Source organism: Mus pahari, chromosome 1 (assembly GCF_900095145.1).
Source record: "Mus pahari chromosome 1, PAHARI_EIJ_v1.1, whole genome shotgun sequence".
Taxonomy (NCBI): Eukaryota; Metazoa; Chordata; class Mammalia; order Rodentia; family Muridae; genus Mus; species Mus pahari.
In genome coordinates, this window is record NC_034590.1 from 95,121,849 (window position 1) to 95,142,403 (window position 20,555).

At 47.6% G+C, this 20,555-nt stretch overlaps 1 protein-coding gene across 1 annotated transcript in view; it reads right to left on the reverse strand.

Annotated features, from left to right (window-relative positions):
- The window catches only part of Gtf3c1 (general transcription factor IIIC subunit 1), a 64,007-nt gene that overhangs the window by 9,991 nt on the left and 33,461 nt on the right, over nucleotides 1–20,555 (reverse strand). Inside the window, exons 13-28 of the mRNA XM_029542715.1 lie at nucleotides 18,920–19,023; nucleotides 18,073–18,257; nucleotides 17,641–17,907; nucleotides 17,356–17,501; nucleotides 16,496–16,593; nucleotides 15,811–15,907; nucleotides 15,523–15,700; nucleotides 11,906–12,044; nucleotides 11,447–11,582; nucleotides 11,069–11,147; nucleotides 10,750–10,938; nucleotides 7,340–7,497; nucleotides 5,711–5,853; nucleotides 4,047–4,128; nucleotides 2,663–2,775; nucleotides 504–566 (exon numbers count right to left, since the gene is read on the reverse strand). Of these exons, the coding sequence (XP_029398575.1) occupies nucleotides 504–566; nucleotides 2,663–2,775; nucleotides 4,047–4,128; nucleotides 5,711–5,853; nucleotides 7,340–7,497; nucleotides 10,750–10,938; nucleotides 11,069–11,147; nucleotides 11,447–11,582; nucleotides 11,906–12,044; nucleotides 15,523–15,700; nucleotides 15,811–15,907; nucleotides 16,496–16,593; nucleotides 17,356–17,501; nucleotides 17,641–17,907; nucleotides 18,073–18,257; nucleotides 18,920–19,023 (2,177 nt within the window). The remainder of the gene's footprint in view (nucleotides 1–503; nucleotides 567–2,662; nucleotides 2,776–4,046; nucleotides 4,129–5,710; nucleotides 5,854–7,339; nucleotides 7,498–10,749; nucleotides 10,939–11,068; nucleotides 11,148–11,446; nucleotides 11,583–11,905; nucleotides 12,045–15,522; nucleotides 15,701–15,810; nucleotides 15,908–16,495; nucleotides 16,594–17,355; nucleotides 17,502–17,640; nucleotides 17,908–18,072; nucleotides 18,258–18,919; nucleotides 19,024–20,555) is intronic.

Genomic DNA, 20,555 nt, shown 5'->3' on the forward strand with positions numbered 1-20,555 from the left:
CACACACACACACACACACACACACACACACACACACACAAAATGTTCCCAGTACATGTCTGTCTGTAATCTCAGGCTGAGATGTACAGCAAGAGCAAGTTCCAGGCCAGTGTGAGAAACAGAGTTAAGATACTGTCTCCACAAAATAACACCTTAATAGGTAAGGGGCAAGATGGTGGGGAACCAGCTTCCAAACCAGCTAGTAAAGTTATGCTTTTTCTATCATGACTTTAAATGAGAAAAAAGGATTATTTTGTACTGCAATCACTGAATATTGCTTATATGAGATGAGAAAAAAAAAAAAACAAAACATTTTCTGTTGGGTTGAGCTCATGTAAGACAAATGGCTGTCATCTGAAGCTAGGGCCGGACTCCAGAGGCTCTATTACAACGTCTCAGCACAGAAAGGAAAGAGTAGAGCGGCATCGGATAAGCATGGTGGCAGACTGGATTTGACCCTAGATCCCCACCTGGGCTGTAGCTAAGAAGTGGCCCTCACTCACCTATTCAGCTCATCCTCCTTCCTGACACGGTCCTTCTCATCCCCGATTGCCAACACTCGGTACCTGCGCAGGAGGCAGAAGAGCATGATGATGGGGCAGGCGCCCTCCACTGAGCTGCCACCTGCTCATGGTGGCCACTCACTGCTGAAGGGCTCAACACTCGGACTCAGCACATGCAGAACTGCCACCAGGTTTCACCCATCCAACAAGTCCACTCTTAGGACTGGAGGCTCAGAAAATTAGTGTGCTCTTTCAAGGCATACTGGTTACACATGGATGGGTAGGGGCACCAGGATATATATCCGTGTGTGTGTGTGTGTGTGTGTGTGTGTGTGTGTGTGTGAGGGGGGGGAGGGGAAGAGATGGGGGAGGGAGGTGCTTATTTACAGGTATTTACAAGTGCACGTATATGTGTGTGGAGGTTGACCATGGGCACCTCAATCCCTCTCTGCATTATTTACTGAGGCAGGGGTCTCTCACAAGCACACACAGTTTGGTGAGCAGCTAGTCTAGCTAGCCAGCTTGTTTAGGGATTCTGTCCCTGCCTTCTCTGCTGCCATGACCACCTGGCTCTTAGGTAGGGGCTGGAGGTCTGTCTGATCTCATGGAAACCAAATAGGAAGGTGCTAAGAGACTGAAGGCAGGACTGAAGGCAGGCTAAGGAAGAAGGAAGAACAGGCAGAGGGAAGGTTCCAGTGAAGCTGAGGAATGAGTTTTAGTGATGCATTGTGCTTACAGATCATAATTAATAACAAACAACATATAACAAATATTAGATGCCTTATAAATATATACATCTGTCAATAAAACTGAAGGCTGGGGTGTGCTCTGGGATATAGTGTTTGCCCAACCTAACCTCTAGTACCACAGAAATAAAAACAAATAAATAATGCAAATAAACATCAATGCCAATGGCAGAAGAACAGAACATTTCCTTTCCTTTCTGTGAGTTTTATGCAGTATCACCTCACCTGAAACTCAAGTCAATCTAAATTCATGGAATTAATGGTTAAAACCACAGGGCTCACCAAAACTAAAGTAAAACTTCAACTCTGCAATAGTAAAAGTTTTTACCTAAAATCTATTGACAGAACATTCCACTTGATATATGGGAAGGATCTTCTGTTCTGTCTGGTCCCCAGTTTTAGGACCCAAGTCAATGCTGTCAGCCACACCTGAAACTCGCTCTTCCTCTACTGTTCAGAGCTCTGCTTTGAAATCTTCACTTGTCTTTTTTTTTTTTTAGGACTCTACAATTGGCCTCTTGGTTGAATGCACATATGTGAAAACATCACTTACAGGCATGGACACAGACAGATCCTTTCGAAGACTGAGCATAAACCATACATCCATGCATGGGGAGTCTAGCAAGTGTTTTACTGCCAATTAAGAACAAACCCAGAAAATAGATAGTGCTGCTCATGGTGACACATGCCCATAATCCTAAGGATTAAGAGGCTGAGGCAAGAGGAATGCCCAGAGTTAGAGACTAGCCTGGACTTTACAGTAAGTTCAAGGCTAGCCTTGGTTACACAAATCTGTATCATCAAACACAAAAAAGGACAATTATCACGGAGATCTAGAAGACACCATATTCATTACTGAATAAACCTTAGTGATCCCCAATTGAAACACTGAGACCAAAGGGGTCTCCATGAGGGTGAAGGAGGCATCCATATCTGGATGCTGCTGTGGAAACAGGCCTGGTTTACTTTCCTTCTCACACAACTGGCTGAGCCAGAAAGCATAAGCTCTGTTATGAGAGCAACTTGGTATGAACCCTGGTCCTCCTTATAGTGGTCAAGCTCTGTGATTCTAGCCTGGGGACAGAAACCCGTGCCTTGCCAGGACTGAAGCTGTACAGGATGGACACAGCTGTTCTGACATCTGGCTACGGTGCTATCTAATAAGTAAACCAACAAACTTGGCAAAAGGCATACATAACACGGAGCCTCAATTAGTTAAGCAGACAGCAGGGACTCAGTGGGAGAAAAAAATATAGGTGCAGGACAAGCAGAACCTCAGGCCACCTGACGTCAGGTGGTCCTCGAAGGGTCAACTGCAAAGCCAAGTACAGCCAGGCAGGCACTGTCCAGCTGGCTAATGTCTACTACCCACCTGCACTGTGAAAGGTTTGCCCCTGAGGACAGTGCACCTACTTGGCAAAGAGTTCCTGCAGTGTGTTGGGGATCTCAAGATTGGGGTTCCTCAGGCCAGAGCTGAATTTCTCTTTCAGTTTCTCCACAAATTCTTTAAACTCCTTAGCACAAACCTACAACACAAGAGCTTGATGTTACTCCTTCTCATGGGAGAGAGGCTGTGTGCCAAGGGCATCATGGGCAAACCCCTTTGGCAGCCGCATCTCAGAAACACCATGCTTGCTGTCTTTCCTACCCCTTATTCTGAGTCCATGTGTCACCTGAGTGGTGAACATTCATTGCTATGCCAGGAATTGAGTCCATGAATCAAGTGACACTGAAAGCCCACCTCCCCCAGCCTGAAGGGAGATGCAAACATGACCTACACTGCCTCCACCATGCACATGGGCACACTAGCCTTTCTCAGCTTGGTCTTTCCTGGCCACCTCATGTAAGCACCTTTGGGCAGCTGCCTCATGCAGAGCACTGTCACAGATAAGCCCCCACTCAGCCTTTCCTGTGGCTCAGGCCCCTAAGAGCTTGGGATGTATGCAACCAGAGAAGATGGGCTTCTTCCCTGGACCTGGGCAGGCCTCGGCCCCTGTCACACCTGGCTACAAACCTGGGGTGCCACTGTGTCCCAAGGGGGTTGCAACCCCTCTTCTGCTGCATCTACTCAGCTATCCCCAGCTTTCCAGCTTCAGGCCAGGGTAGATACCTCTAAAAAGCCCTCAGGGATAGACATGCTTACTGAATGTTTTGTACACAGCCTGTCTTATTAGTAGGTGTTATGGTTTTGTGTGACACAGTATGACTGGACTTTCAGGATGAGCCAGTGTGTCAAACCACTACACCAGGACTGCTTGGCTTATAGGACAGGTGAGGTCTTTAGCCTCACGCGGCTACATTTGCCTGGTGTGTGCACTTCAGCATTCCCAACCCTCTTGAATCCCCTTATGCCTGTGTCTTCTTCATCTGGGAGAGACAGGGTTTCTCTCTGTAAAGCCCTGGCTGTCCTGGCTGCCTGGTGCCTGTGTCTTCTTCATCTGGGAGAAGGCTTGCCCCATGTGGTGAAGGCCAGTGCATTCTCTATCTGTTCCAAGAGCAGCCATGTTTTTGTCCCTTGGCTTCCCTGACAGCAGGTCCAACACAGGTAGGAAATACCTGACATCACATAGCTACCTCCTCATTGTCAGTTGCCATCTGGCCCACCTGAGTAGCTTCAAAGCCTCTGCCCATTTCTAAAGAGTTTGTTTTCTTAACAAAACAGGCCCTAAGCTCAACAGCATTTGAAAATAGCAAGTCATACGTGGTCATCTTTAAAATTGATGCCCAGAGTCAGGACCAATGGCCCTGAGGGCTAGCCAGCCCCTCAATGCCTGTCTTCAGAGTGCACTGGACCTACCTTTGGGTCTTCGTAGTTACCCTTCCGACTCATGAAATCTCCAACAAGTGCCTTATCTTGGTACACTTCTGCCAGGCAGACCCTGTGGGAGAGAAGACCTAGAGCTGCTGCAAGTTGCACCCTCCCGCTTTGAACACTGGAAGCCGTTGGCTTCAGCTGGCTGGGAGCTAGGATCCACTCAAGCACGGGTGGGACAACTAGCTTTGGAGCATGAGCACTTTGTAGTGAGTGACACCCAATCCAAGACAGGCTGCTCAAGACTCACATTTTCCATCTTGGCTTCTATCTTCCATGAAGAGACTGAGGACAATAACATTCTCCCTCAGCCCTACCCTATCACAGAGATTTGGATGTGATTTGTAAACGACTGTACACCACCATTTTCTATCAGAGCTGCTGGGCACAGCATTGCTGGCCACCTGCCAGCCTGTCCATGTCTGTGAGGAAAGTGGAACGTGGCAAAGGAGAAACAGGTCCTCCAGAAAGGCCTGGTTGGCTCCAGCCTCCACGTGGGCTGTCAGGGAAAGGAAAGGATTAGGCAGGCATAGCTGACCTTGGTTGGTTTTTTTAATCCCACTTCCAGGTGAGCACATGACCCCATCACACAGTCCAGGAGACAGACACAGGAGGACAGAACCCCAGGCCTGCTGACCTTGGAACCTCCCCCGCTCCCTTTTCTTTCTTTGTCCCAGGCTATGCTGGGATTAGGGAGCCCAAGCTTCAGACTTTACTCTCTGCCAACTCTCTACCACCTTGACACACCTCTCTGGTGTTTCCTCTTCTGAAGAATGGGATTAGGTAGGTATTTTTCCTTCAGAGAAAATTCTTTCAGGTAAGAAACAAGAACATTCTACAAATAAGGAAAAGTAACTTCATATAAGAAAGGCCCTAGGCATGCAGTGTGGAGATGCACAGGGCTGGTCATTCTATAGCCATGACTGCAGGTGACTTGCAGTGCATAATCACTGTGTGTCCAGGCTCCCTGTCTGATCTGGAATAAGAACTACATAGGAGATTCTTCTGTCCCTCCTCCCACCCTACCCAATTCTTGCACTGATAGCATGCTGTAGTTCTCTGTAGGTATCTTCCAATGTCACAGAATCTCTCTGGCTTTCCCTCCTTAGTCCCCTGGGGAAGGGTCAGAAGGTCTATAAGGAGATAGTAGGTTGACTTCGCAGCCAAGAAAATGCTTTGTGATTCCTGGGACCTGCTGTCCCCATAAGACCTGGGCCCCACCTGAAAGTATCTGGGGGGACAACCAGTTCTGCCAAGGGGATACAGTGTGTTTTGTTGAGTGATCCTCAGTCTGTCGTGTTTCTCCCAAGAGTAAGCTCTATGAAGAGTTCCTAGGACTGCTCTGATCACAGCAGCATCAGTCAGTGTCCCTTACCTCTGTATGGGGATAACCAGGGCAGACGCATAGTGAACCAGCATCCTTGAGAGCCTTGCTCTGCATCTGCTCCCAAGGGTAAGCTATAAGGTCATGTACATGGAGGTGCCCAGAACCACTTCCAGATTCTAACACTTGGACAGTCATTGTACTCAAGTCCTCCATCTGGATTCCACACCCGAGTCTGAACAAGTAGAGTGAAGGAGGAAAAAAGGAGCTGGCTAGAATGCTGGAATACGGGCCTAGGCACAACCTAGTTATGAATATGGCTTACTTGTAGTTCATAAAAGCCTGGGGATTTTTGACTATGTAGCGAGCTCTTCGTCCAACCGAGTGAGAGGTTTTATCCAAAGACTCTTCAAAGGTAGCATGCAAAATGTCTCGCACGACCTGCCAGGTGACAAATGGTCCTTTCACCTAGTCCAAATACAGAGTGTGACAGTTATTATCTGCAGAGCCCATTTTCAGGACAGCTAACCGAAAGGATTGGGAACGAATGTATCCTGGGAGCCTGTTTCCCCAAAGAGGTCCAAGTGCTCACTCATGTTTGCCTACCTACACTGTGCCAATACAGGAAAACAGGTCAAGCCCTGTACATCCTATGGAGCTGTGTGTTCTGGCAAGCACTGAGAGGGGGGCCTTAGTATCAGGTAAAGTTAAGAGTAAATGTGCTTTAGTATAGTGTGTTCTCTCTCTCTCTCTCTCTCTCTCTCTCTCTCTCTCTCTCTCTCTCTCTCTCTCCCTCTCCCTCTCCCTCTCCCTCTCTCTCTCTTTTCTTTTCACATTGAGATAGGGTTCTCTCTTGTGTAGTCAGGGCTGGCCTGGAACTCCTGACTCCTAGGATCAAAGGTATTCATCATCTTGCTGGAGAGGTAGAAAGTTTTAAAGACTGATACATTCTGGGTTCCCAGAGCCATTCTATATTATGTGCATCTGGAACATCTGTATCAAACAGTGGTAGAAATGAACTAAGATGCAGACATGTCAGAAAATAACACACAGGAAGGGACTCAAAAGACAGGTGATATTTCTAACAACTCTAGTAAGGTGTCATCAAGTTCTAGTGAAGAATGGTTGGCTACGTGATGGGGGAGAAGAGGCATTCCTTGCCACCAGCGTTGCAATAAAGAGCCATGTGAGAGGTAGCAGATAAGAGTTCAGGATGGAAATGGGCACCCTCTATCTTCCTTAGGAAATGGCTTCTCCTGGCTGCTGTGCTGGTGATGACGACAGTCAGCTCTTAGGCCTGCTGTCCTTGTTGGCATCACTACCTGCAGGGGTCCTGACCCTGCTGCTGACATGGAGCTCATGTCCTGCTGCCCTCTGTAAAGAAGCATAGGTTTGCTCATGCCTGGCTGCACAGCACGCTGGCAGCAAGTAGAGCCGGGGTCCCAAAGTGCTGTCGGAATGTGAAGTGCAGCAACTCTGGCTGAGCTGTGGAACTTGTCACCATGAGAAGCAAGGAAGGGTTTTCTGACTGAAAACAAAGCAGGGAAGTTACAGTGAGTCTGGAACACAGAGCACAGGGCTATGGCCAGCAGAACAAATGTCAAGTGTCTCTGCCGTAGGGGACAGCTACTCCAGGGCCCATGGGTACCACAACCACAGAGCCAAGGTGGAAAGCAATGGTTCACAGTACAGAACACACCAAGCCTCTACAGGCAGATAGCATACATAGAATGGGTAGACAAGAGCAAAATGGCTTGACCTACTCCACTGCAGCCAGGCATAAGTGCACATGCATCTGAAGGCTAGGAGAAATGTAGGCTGGTAGTATAAGTGCATGGGATTCTGGGAAATGCTTTTCTGGGCAGCCTCTAGGAATGGGAAACAAGTCCAGAGCCAAACCTCTCAAAATATAGCAAAGGGCTGCTCCTAGGGGGACTGGGGTGATGGGAGGTACCTTGGTGTTGAGGACATTGCTGGCAATTCGGCAGAGCATTAGCAACCCATCCTCCTGCATGGACCAAGAGACACGAAGCCGGGTCATCATCCGGAGGGCATTCTGGTCAGCCTCATCTTGGTAGCGTAGCTTTTTGGTTTTAGCTTCTGGATGCTCTCCTAGAAACACAAGAGGAAAGGAGAGGGTTCTTCAGCAACTGGTTTGAGCTAGCTTTTCTTCCAGAAGGGAAGGGCCCCAATTACACTGGTAAGAAGTGACCAAGCCTGCCAAATAATGCCCAGCTCCAAACAAGCAAACCATGAAGGGTTCACCATCTTCTGACAGTTCTTTTACCCATTTCCTTTGGCTGAGTATCATGAGTTCAGGTGAGGCAATGTGAATGTAGCCCTCACTCCACAGCCAGAGAAGTGCGACAATTGGACGACTATCAATGAGATCCACTTAGCCATATAATGTTCCCTACCATTCTGAAGCAGCTAGTCTGATAGAAAGATGGAATGGCTTTTTGAAGACACAGTTATGGGCTGGAGAGATGGCTCAGCAGTTAAGAGCACTGACTGCTCTTCCAGAGGTCCTGAGTTCAATTCCCAGCAACCACATGATGGCTCACAACCATCTGTAATGGGATCTGATGCCCTCTTCTGGTGTGTCTGAAGACAGCTACAGTGTACTCATATAAATAAATAAAAATAAATAAGTATTTAAAAAAAAAAAAAAGACTCAGTTACAGCACCAATTAGATAGCAGTCTGGAAGGCTGGGGTGGAATTTTCCAGAAGCTTTCAATCAGTGCACGTTTCTCCCATAGCCAGGATTCATGGGTCCAGGAATCAGCGGGTGGAAAGGAATAGTTCCACTATCACCTCTAGTGATCCTCTAGGAAAACTTTGGTTCCTATTCCTGAAGTTTTGGTTCTAGAGTAGAGAGTGCTTCTGCCAGGAGCCAGAACAAATTTCCCTTTGAACTGGAAGCTCAGACTTCCTCTGGTCACTCTGGACCTCTGATGCCCTTAATCCAAGGCTTAGAAAGGAAAAAGTGTTCCGAGGGGTGATTGATCCAGATTACCAAGGGGAAATTAGATGGCTTCTCCATAATGGAAGTAAGAAATATTATTTCTGGAGTACAGGAGATCATTTAGGGCATTGTTTCTCACACCTGTGGGTTGCGACCCCTTTAACAAGCGTCTACCTTTTAACTATTGTATTTATATTACAATTTATAAGAATAGCAAAATTATGAAGTAGCAATGAAAATAAATTTAACAAAAGGGACTGTATTAAAAGGTCACAGAATTAGGAAGGGTGAGAATCCCTGTGAGAGAAAGTCACTAGGAAACTACAACTTAATCCAGGTAGGATGATAAAGGGCACAGGCCCTTCAGGGGTGAAGGGATGGATGCATCCCTCCTCTAGAAAATGAACCAAGACCTGCTGAGCTGCTGGCATGGGGAAAAAACAGAAGGTACCAGAAGGAAGTCTGTTCTCTTTTTGCCTCCTTGCTTTCGCTAGCAAGTCCATTCCTTTTCCAGCATACACTGAAGACAAGCTGAGACAGTCAGCCTCATGGATTGAACACCAGCTGGATTTATTGGTAGACAGGCATTGTGGGGCTAGCTGGTCCACAGCCATTCTAAAAATCTCCTTTTATATACTCATTCTGTAATTCTGTTTCTCTCATCATTTGTCAATCTCTGACTGCTTCTACTGGCTCCCAAGTCCTCTGAAGGTAACTCATACAGAGCTTGAAGAATATGTTCAGAGTAAACAGAGCCCCTGAAGCCCCAACTATCTGTCTGCCTGTGACCTCAGGGTACATGCAGATTCTTACATTCTATAGGGATAGCAAAGTCTATGCTCTAAGGCCATCTTGAAGACTAAAACCAATAATATAAAAACATGAGCTGGGATCAGCAAGATGGCTCAGCAGGTAAAGTGGTTTGCCATCAGGCCTAACAACCTCAAGTCCAGGCCATATAGTAGAAGAGAACCACTCTGGCAAGTTGCCCTCTGACCTCCACACATTCACTGTGGCTTGTGTGTACACACATGCAGGCAGGCACATACACATCCACAGATTAATCCAAAGCTATTAAGGGACAACAAAGATCACCTCCTGTACCTTGATTGTCACCTGACAAAGCCGCCCCTGAGTCTGACAGTAAAGCACGCCTCTGGGTGTATCCCCACAGGATGAGCCCTGATGAAGTAGCAGGAAGGAGGGCGCTACTAGCACTGGTAGCAGCCCTGCCTTCTGTCCACCTGAGCTGAGCTGCTCTGCTCTACCACACACCACCTGCCATGAAGCTCTGCCTCCCCAGCTCAGAAACAGACCACTGAACCTCTGAAACTGTGTGTCAAATACATCCTTCCTAAAGTGTCATAATGACAACATAGAAACCACAACAATATGAACTAACCACTACCCACTGAGCTCGTGTCTCTAGCTGCATATGTAGCAGAAGATGGCCTAATCGGCCATCATTGGGAAGAGAGGCCCCTTGGTCTTGTAAACTTTATATGACCCAGCACAGGGGAAGGCCAGGGCCAAGAATTGGGAGTGGGTAGGTAGGGGAGCAGGGGCGGGGAGGGGCGTATAGGGAACTTTTGAGATAGCATTTGAAATGTAAATAAAGAAAATAAAAATAAAAAAATAATAAAAAACAAAACAAACAAAGAAAGAAACCACAACAGCACAAAGTGCATGCTACATTAACTAAAAGCAGGTGCCAGCACCACCACGTGTTCACATTGTAGGGAGCTCTGGGCTAGGCTCCACATATACATATCCAGCCGCCCCATTTTCCCTGAGGGAATATCAAGAGATGGGATGTTGTTTATTATGAATGTCAGCAACACAAACCAATAAAGTAGGTTTCTGCTTCAGCATTTTAGGCTTGAGATTAAGCATACAGCCTACTTACTCAGGGAGCAGTTGCCAGCACTCACTTCCGTTAGAAACGCAGTTCAGATGATGAACCACAGATAGGAAGTACCAAGGAAGACTATGCTAGTGCTGAAGGGACAGTGCAGATTTAAGCCATTCCCAGCTTCCTCCTAGTCTCACTTCAACAGGACTAAGCTTGGAGCAGATGCAGACATTCAAAGACAAACCAAGAGAAGAAAGGAACTTCATTTAGATGACAAGAATCTTGCTAGGAAGAGTTTTTTCCAGAGGAGATGAAATCCAAAACTTGCTACATCAGAAAGTTGCTAAAGAGAAAGGCTGGCAAACTACACAGCCAGAGAAAACTGGGAAAATAGCCCGTCCTTTGGTTGGCTAGGGATACAGCCAAGTCAGGGCTGCAGACAGGGAAAATGGACACTTTGCAGGATGAACCCAGGTCCTGTGGGACTAACACTGCAATGTGTCACAGCCATGCAAAGACCCAGGTCACGAACATCCCCAGGTGACCTCTTTTTCTTCGCTTGGTCTTCCTTATAGGCTCCTTCTTCAGCCGCTTCCGCTTCTGGCTCTTCCCACCACGCACTTTCCGGTTCCTGCCAGGGGTAGGTTCTCGGTCCAGTTCAAATTGTTCTTCCTTGTCAGCACAGAGCTCAGCATCAGCTCTCCCCTCTGACCAGAGAGGCAAACGGCCACTGCCTAGAAATAACCAGAGGACACAGCTGTTGCGGACAGTCCCTGCAGAGGTCACACAGGCCAGCAGAACCCATGGTGGTGTTGGTCTCAACTAGCCTCATACTGGCTCTCTCTGTGGATGTCCGACACATACCTCCAGACCCAAGGGGCATTGGGCGCTTAGACAGGAAGGTCTGGAGTCTTCCTGTGAGCCCATTTTCGGAGGTGTTGTTCTGAAAGGTAAGCACAGCACTGGGGTGAGCTGAGAACTTCCATGGGTCTCTACAGCCACTCAGTTCCTGTAGGTACCCCCCTCCTGGAAGCATTGAGCCATCAGACTTTCTGTATGCCTCTAAAAAGGAACAACCACCCATTTCACAGATTAAGTCAGAAACCAAACTAAGCCAGGCAGATAATCAAGTGTCCCCTCTTAACACTGGCTTCACCAGCTAGCTTTGGACTCAAAGAGCCAGAAGTTCCTTTATAGTGATGATGGCACAAGGTGCTGGGTGGTGTGTCCCCAGGGGCCTACCTTTCTGGCTTTGTTGATGATGTAGCTGGTCCAGACCCAGTTGCGCTTCAGGTGTGCATAGAAGCTGGAGTCCAGCCCAGCAGCTCCCAGCCCATCCCCAGGGACTAAGCCTTCATCCACAACTTCTCGGCTCCCCCTGAGACAAGGCAAAGAGAAAAAGAATTCTTTCTAGTAAGTGAGGAGCCAGGGTATGGAGTGGGAAAACCTCTATGTATATGTGTGACAGTGCTCACTTTCCCAGGACACTGCTTAACAGGAAGCCCTAGCTAGGCAAGTGGTTAATTTTTCAGAAGTCAAAAAATCTCATTTTCATATAAAATCACTAATTTCTACATTCTGACAATGGATGGAATTTCAGAAACAGTAATGCTCAGAAACACAAGCAAACTGCTGTGTGTGGCTTCTAGCCTGAGTTTTTAGCAGAGACTGGGGCACATAGATAAGCGGGGTGGCACGCACGTGGTATACTCCAGCATGGCACACTTGCGCTCTAGGTTGTGCTTGTCCATGGCACTCTCCTGCTCCTTCCGCAAGCTGCCTTCTGGGTCACTGCCCGGATCAGGGCAGATCTTCTGTGCACACGGGCAACGCACCACACCTGGAGAACCAAAGCAGGGCTCAGTCATGTTTCCTGCCAGGTACTGGCAGCCAGATGGAGAGTGAAGAATGGACATGTGGTCTGTGAGGTATAAGGAAAGGGAGCCACAGTGGCTATGTCGCACAGACCGAGGCGTGGAGAGAGCAGAGAGGTGAAAGCTGCAGTGGGAACCTCTGACAGCATCTCTACGGATGCAATCTGTAAGGACAGGGAAGCAAGTGACACCCAGGGCAAGCCACCTTCCTGGTTAGGACACTGGTGGATGGTCATACAGGCACCGGCTTGATGACATGGCCAGTGAGGCCAGCTTTTCTTGGCTAGAGTAGTATATAAGCTAATCTGCTGGCTTCACTGCACCCCACACAGGGGTGCTGACAGTTTTGGTTTAGAAGGCAAGGAACTCAGTTCAGGGAGATTACAGACTTTGTCTAAGGCTACTGTTCCTTTGAGTAGACATGTGACACTTAGGTGACTTTAGGCCACTCTTTCATGAACATATTAAAGGTACCCACTGACATTTGTTAAGCAATATCCTCTTGAAAGCAAAAAAGGCACCATTATGGGGGGTGGTCGATAAAGAGAACAAGCAGGGTACAAGCAGGGGAAATGTAAAAACTGGGGCAGGAGAGGGGGATAAATACAGGAGGATGAAATCAAAGTTTGAAAAAATGATAAAGAATTATTTAAGAACACCTACACTACATGTAAGTCTGTATACATATACAGTTTAAAAGAAATAATCCTTTCTGGGCTGATAATGCTTCCTCCCAGAACCATTTACCATCTAACAAAAATCCCAATGCCAGGTATGAAAAGACCCCCTTTGAGTTGTTGGCCAGTGTTCTCCAAGAGATTTCCAAAACATTATAGACTTATTGATGTTGCACTCGGTTGCCTCCAGGAGGGGACATTCCTCCTGCTTAAGATACCATGCCCTTTGGACACAGGACATTGAGGACCTGAGCTGGATCTGACCTGAAACGTGGCCCCTGAGGACTAGCTTGCATGGTATCAGGAAGCAACATACAACCTCTCGGTTATGATGCCCATGAACCACATCAACGGCCAGCATGGCGTGATGCCTGAGGCTTCAGTAGTGGCACACACCCCTTGGCAGTAACCAACAGCTCTCTAATGGGACTTAAGGCCTGCTCAACAAGAGGGGACTCATTTCTGGTACTGGAAACCAAGGCAACCACGTAGGGTTAGTAAGTCATGGGTCTTGGAAAGAACTTACAACCACTCCTTACTAGAGTGGCATCATCCCTAACTACATTCTAAGTCCTTATCCATAAACACCCAAACATCAGTGTAGTTCTCATCTCTCACCAAGGACACTAATCTTCACAACAAACAAAGACCATTATAAACAAACTACAACCAATCCCAACCAGTCCCAACTGATATATCTACAACATACTCCTGTACCCAGGCTCAGGGGTCAGCATGGAAGAAGGAATGGAAAGATTCTAAGACTCAGAGGAATAAGAAGTCTATTGTGAGATGAAGCCTTACCAACATGGCTGCCTCTAGAAGACCTGAACAAGGATGGCACCAATACCCATACTAATGTGTGTGTGTGTGGGGGGGGGCATGGGGAGGAAGGAAAACTCAGTAGGTCTCAGCCCTAGACAAAGAGCAGCAACTAAGGAATGCTGAGAGCAGGAGAAAGAATCTTCCCCAGGGAAAAAGTACACCAACTGGTTATCTGATACCAAATGATTAGCCCGGAAAAATATACAAGTGACAGCATATAACAGAGTAGGTTATATTTACACTTAGGATAAATATATACACTATACTACACTACACACACACACACACACACACACACACACACACACACACACATTAAACAACAATTAAAGAAAAAGTAACAATGAATGAGAGTGAGCAAGAGGTGGTATCTGTTAGGTTGGAGGAAAAAAAGGGGAGAAATAATGTAATTATAATCTCAAAAAATAAAAGTACACTAAAAAAAAAAACAAACCACAATTTAAAAACAGAAACAAAATAAATGCCCCCCCCTGAACAGGGCCCAGACCCAGGAAGTAGCACTCTAACATGCCATCAAGGTGACCCGTGTGCATTCTGGCGTCTCAGACACCCCTACTTCACAGCATGACTGTATCCATGATGTAGTGTGCTTCTCCACACTACTTGGGACAGAGCCTCCTCAAATGTTTGTTGAAGAAAGGGACAATGGATGTCTGCTTAATGACTGCAATAAGTCTGTGACAAATCTGCTAATCTAAAAAGGGACAAAAAATGCAACTGCCAGGCCTGAGACTGATGCAAATTACATGCTGGTTCATAACATTTTATGTAGGTATAAACTACAGGAGATTTCATGCTTTGAAAACCTGCAGTGGTAAGAGCTTCCCTCACTACTAAATACCAAAGCACCATTGAGACACACTGCATTAAGGTATGTCTGGACTCCTTAAAGCTCTTGAGTGAAAGAGCACGTAAGTGTGTGCATTCCCTAATCCAGCCACAGTCCCTTCTCTAGGTGTAAACTCAAGCAGTGTTTTTCATGTGGAGAGAAAACTGACGGTGACTGTGGGGCTTTGTAGCAGGAGTACCAAAAGAAGAGTTCTACCACCTCCTGCCAAGCCCTGGGCTGGACTTGCCCTTGTATACTACAGGGTGACCACTCCAGAAAGGTACTTTGCAATACCCTGGAGATGTACTATAAAGAGATGCATGTGAGGAAACAAGATAGGGCAAGATGCTGAGTAAGCTTTCTGGGAGATGACAGTTAAACAGCAATGACCTGCTTAGAAGATGGGCAGTCAGTCATTTTCTGCACAGCTTGCACGTAAACATTCCATGGTTTCTTGCTCTTCAAATAACTCTGCAATTCCTACAGGGCCCCCAAGTTTGCTCCAACCCTTCTTCCACTCTGTCTTCCCTCCAACATCTCTCTAACACTCTTCAAGGCCTTGGCACAAGCTACTTCTCCTGCCGAGGATCTTCTCCAGCCCCAAATCTCCTGTAGTTTATACCTACATAAAATGTTATGAACCAGATCACAGCACTCTGCTCAGCAGTGGTTTCTGTCTCCTTAGATGATTCTAAGTCCTGTCACAATGTTCTGCAGTGAGTAGCTTGTGACTCAACGGTTCCTGTCGCACTCAGGGTCTTTCTCTCAAGCTGTGCTTCCTCCTCCCAGAACACTATCACCATAAAGGCCAGGAAGTGATGGCCTAAAGCAGATGCTGGATAAATACGAACTTGTGCTTGTGAGTGAAGAGAAAACACTTGGGTTTGGATGCTGAAAGGGGTTGAGATGGGGCAGCAGCTTTCCATTTCAAGGCCCGCCACAGGGCTTTACAAGAAGTTCCAGGGACATCCTGGGCCTAAGGGAGTGGGTCTGAATGACAATGGACTCTGCGACCCTCAGGCTCTCTTCTGGTTCTGCATCCTTGGTCACACCAAGGGGAAAAGAAACAGGGGGCACAGCAAGCCAGGATACCTAGTGGGGTGTTTAGGCAGATACACTGCAGGTCAAACCAGTAGCATTCCACATCCTGCATGGAATCCAGGACGTAGAGACGTCTCTCAAAAGGCCGGCTGCTGTGGGCCAGGTTGTAATGTGGGTCACAGATGGTGGTGTCCACAATGACTGCGTTCTTCTTCAGGAAAACAAAGACCTACAGGAGACACCCATCAGGAGAGGAGGCACACAGGAATCAGCACCAGGGCGGGATGCTTGGAGTTGGGTTGAGAACCAGGCCCACCTCCCTGGGCTAGGAGGCACTACCTGGTCTTTATCCTGAAACTTCTCTGTGGGTCCAAACTGTAGCAGCCCCATGTAGCACAGCCGCTGCAGGTTCTCCACCACCGAGAAAATATACCGCCTAGAACAAACAGCAGCTGGTCCCCTTCCACACACCTTACAGAGCCCCGAGGCCAGGGTAAGGCACGAGCTTTCTCTTTCTTGCCTTGGATACCTTGTCCCCCAGGGCATCACAGTCACCTTAGGGTTTGATTTGGAAAGTAAATGCAAGAGAACAATCCAGAGCAGTCCAGTAGCTACAAGTCTTTTATCTTATTTTTTAACGGTTGTATAGATGAGCTCTACTCTTTTTTTTTTTTCTTAAGATTTATTTATTATATATATGTGAGTACACCACCATTGTTCTCTTCAGACACCCCAGAAGAGGGCACTGGATCCCATTACAGATGGTTATGAGCCACCATGTGGTTGCTGGAAATTGAACTCAAGACCTCTGGAAGAGCAGTCAGTGCTCTTAACCACTGAGCCATCTCCCCAGCCCTTAGCAGCAAATTTTACTTACTAAAACCAAATACTCTATGTACTAGCTCATGTATCTGGTGAATGAACTATTGAGACCCTTAAGGCTGTGCAGCAGGCAGGCAATGCCTTTTACTTCTCCCAGGATTGGGAGAGAATCTGGACCTGACCTTGTGGGACTCATTCTCACCTCTTATACAGTAGCTGCTGCCGGATGTGCCTGGGGAGGAAGCGGATCAGTGTGTGCTTCTTCAGCGGGTCATTCAGAAAATCCTCCAGGTTATCCACCTACAGAGGTCACCTGGAGGTTCAGCTCAGCCGCCAAGGTTTATGGAAAACCATTTAACACTATGACCTCCCCATCTCTGCCTTGGGTCCCTATATCAATGTCCCTCCCCCACCCCCACCTCCACTCCCAGATCACCCAGCACATGGTGGAGGGCAAGAATGCATTCTGGTCCTGCAGGGAGGCACAAAGCTGCTAAAGCCTTTCCAGGAGGCAAAAGGGGGTTTCCTCTCAGCAGGGAGGGATGACTGCTAATTCTATTCCCCAAATAGAAAACACTGCTAAAATGTATAAGTGGAGAGGACATACGATATGAGTATAGTCATAATTCAGTTTTTAAGAACAGGGAGACACACATGCACACACATGAAAGACTAGAAGAAAATGTACCAAAAATATTACCAGTGATTACCCTTGGGTGATTTTTGGGTCATTTCTATTTGCTCCTTTTTGACATTATCAAGTTTCTAAAAGGTGTTTTATTGCTGCAACATATTATCTTCTTACCTAGCCAGCTATCTGAAGCACACATGACTACCCATCCACCCAGCCAGTTCTTTTATCAATTCTACCCTACTCTATGTGGAATAACAATAGAGCACTTCAAACCTGAAATGCTTTCCCTTGACTGACCATCTCAGCATCCACTCATCCTTCCACTCATTCACCACTAGGGCAAACTCCAAGTACTTGCCCTTGATCACAGAGCACAGGCTTCCAGCCCCACTACCCGTAGATATGAGATGACCCAGAATCACAGGTACCTTGTAGCTGACTTGAACAAGTTGGACAAAGATGGAGAGGGGCAGGCAGAGAAGAATGTCACTGACAAGAGCCCAGCCAAAGCCAAAGTCTCTGTGGATCGGGATGGGAGGGACGTAGCGCATCCATGAGATCTCATCCACATACACTAGGAAGACATCAAGAGTCACTTCAAGTAGCTAGTATAGTCAGGAGAAAATGGACTCACCCCGCCATCTCCTAGTAACAGGCCCATGGCTCTCATTTATCTGTCTCTCCACCCCAACATACAGACCTGTGGCTCTCACCTATCTCTGTGGAGAGTTCCATTTCTGCCTCCCAGGAGCTGCTTTCTGTGTTGTTTTTGGCTTCAGAGGTGTCCCAGTCATCTCCTGAGGGCTGAGGCCCTGCTCGGCTGGACTCCTGCCTGCCTGTTTTCCTCTCACTGTGGAGAATAGGTTGCTCCCCAGTGTGGCCAGCAGGATGCCCATACACCAGGTACCACAGGAACAGGTGCATCACCCTAAGGCGGGGCATCTTGGGAAGGAACCCTATGGAGCGCCCGAGTCCAGGAACTATAGGGAGAAAGGTGTGGGCAGTGTATGAGCAACCCCAGACTGTGTTTGGTCCAGTTCATCCCACAGCTACCATGGGCTACCTAGGGTCTGGGTGCCAGGGAGGTGATTTATATACCACTGTTCAGAACAAAGCAGACAAAGGTGACTGAGGCTGCTCCTTACCTATGACAGGTTTATAATTTTTGAGTGGGGTTATGCCCATTTTCTCATCTGTCTTTTTCACCCGTGTGCTTTCTGGCTTTGAAGATGTGTTTGGGTCAGAGTTTGCTGATCTACTTGGGACTTCTGGTTCTTGGTTTTCCTCTTCTGCTTCTTCTTGGGGAGCTGGGGCCGGTGGAACTTTAACTCTGCAGTACAAACATCAGGTGCAGAAACACGTTAGAAGCAAAGACAAGGCCTACCTGCCAGGCCTGGGGTTTCAGACTCATGTAGGACCTTCAGAGGCTGCTATCCACAGGAAGGAAAAGGAACCCAGTGTGCTGTCTCCTGATGCTTCACAGATGCCAGTAACCAGCAATAAAAAAACTAATGGCAAATTGTTCAGTTTCTGTGATCAACCACAGCAGTTCCTCTGCCCACCAGGAGCCCAGCCACCTAAAAACTGCTTTTCACCAGTGTACGTTCAGTCACTTAGGGTAAGATGATCAAGACTTCAAGAAAGCAAATGACTTACTTATGCCACAAGACTGAGTTTCCTCCACAGAAGCATTAATGGGGAGTGCTCCGATTGGTTACATTTAGCAGATGGACAGGCATTAGGGCAGGTAGTATGGCTCAGTGGGAAAGTGTTGGCCTAGTTTATGCAAAGCCCTGGTCCCTTCTCCAGCACCATCAAAAGAAAGGTAAATTAGAACAAAGAATACTAGAAGTTCAAAACTGGATCCTCATGTAGACTAGGTAAGTACGAGCCATAGCCTCTAGCCAGCAAACCCAGGATCTCATGAAGTGCACGTAAAGCCTTTGGGAAGCTGCAGGCCTGGGCAGTTTAACTGGGAGTTCTTCCACTTGCCTGTTTGCCGTGCTTGAGTTGGAGATCCGGAAGCGAACCTGCTCAATAGCACTTCTCACAAGGGGATCATTCTGGTCCATAGATGGGTGCACGACCAGATCTACCTACGGGAAGAGGTTGGAGTGTCCCAGAGGGCAGGGCAGGTTTGACCTGAGGTTCCACAGAAGATACTTCCAACACACCAACAATTCAGAGTGAGGCAGAATACATGGTAGATAGTTTGCTGTTTCAGCTGCAGGCATCTGAACTTCTCAGGGACCATGTCACCATGTCTTGGACAACAACCGCTGGCCCTGCAGTTTCCCTAACCGGGCTGTCACAGCTCACAAGTTCTTCTGATAGCTGAGGCAGCTCCCCACACCTGCTCCTCTGAGTTTCCTAACTGCACAATAATCTGGAGAGGTGAGTGGCGTAAAAGCAGTCTCCCTGGGTGGTGCACTTCCTCGGCTGCCAGAGGATGGAGGGCTGCTTTGTTGTTAGCTCTCCCTGGGAATCCAGGCAGAATGGTTATGAGTGGTTGCTGTCCCTTGAGATAAGGGGATAAAATCTGGGAAGTGAGTAGCAGATGTGCAGGAGTCAGGACACTAAGTTCAGCACTGACAGAAGTGGCACAGGTCGGGGGAGCGAAGCAAGACAGGTCAGGAGTGATAAGACATAATGGACTGGGTGCCGCAGGAGCAGCTTTCTGTGTTGCTATCACTGCAGTGTGAAGGGCAGCAGCTGAGAGGGCTGGGACAGGCAGCACCCCTGGGATCCGCTTACCACTGATAAAAAGGAAACCCCATGCCCACCGCTGCACTGCATCCACCTGTACTGCTGACTTCTTTGTGAGACCCAAATGAGATTCAGTTAGGCAACTTCTCAGTGAACTGAAAAGTACTTAGAGATGGCAGCTCCTGTTGGCCCCTTGTCCTAGGCCAGCAGTGAATTCCTCAATAGCCTAAGGGTTAGGGGACATATAGGAGCATGGGCTTCAGCCAATCACCAACAGCCTGGGCTAAGCAAGTTCTATTAGAAAACAAGCCTTAGCAGTGAACTTCAAACCCAATTTAGAAACATACCAGTTTTTCCATGTGCTGCCCTGCAGCTGGAGGCTCCATGTCCACGAACTTTCATTCCTGTGGTTACGTGGCCCTAACTGTTTGTTGACCTGACACCCTCATCCGCTCCCTCGCACTTTGACCTTCACTAGCTAGCCTTCTAGAATGGTACTAGATAAGCCAATCCTGAAGCCAGATAGCCTCCCTAGGCCCAAAGTAGGAGAGGATTTGCTGCCCTCGATGGTGACACCAAGAAAGTCTGACAGTAGGTTCTGGAAAACCTGATGAAGTCACAGGTGTCCCTGCTGATGGGGCTTCAATGTGTCCTTCAGTGAAGAAGGCTGGCATATGACTGACTGTCACTTCTCAAGTGGATTCATGGCAGACAGCTATGGATGAAGGAGCTAGGTCAAGGAGACTTGATGGCTTTATTTTGAGGTGACTTGCAGCAGATATAAAAGCCCATGAGTCCTGTCTACATGCAATAGCTAACTCTATTTCTTAAGTCACTTTTTAGTATTGCTGTATCTCAAAAAAATAAAAAAGATTTGTGAAAGCAGAGATGACCTTGTCCACTTAGGAGTGGAACTAAGTAT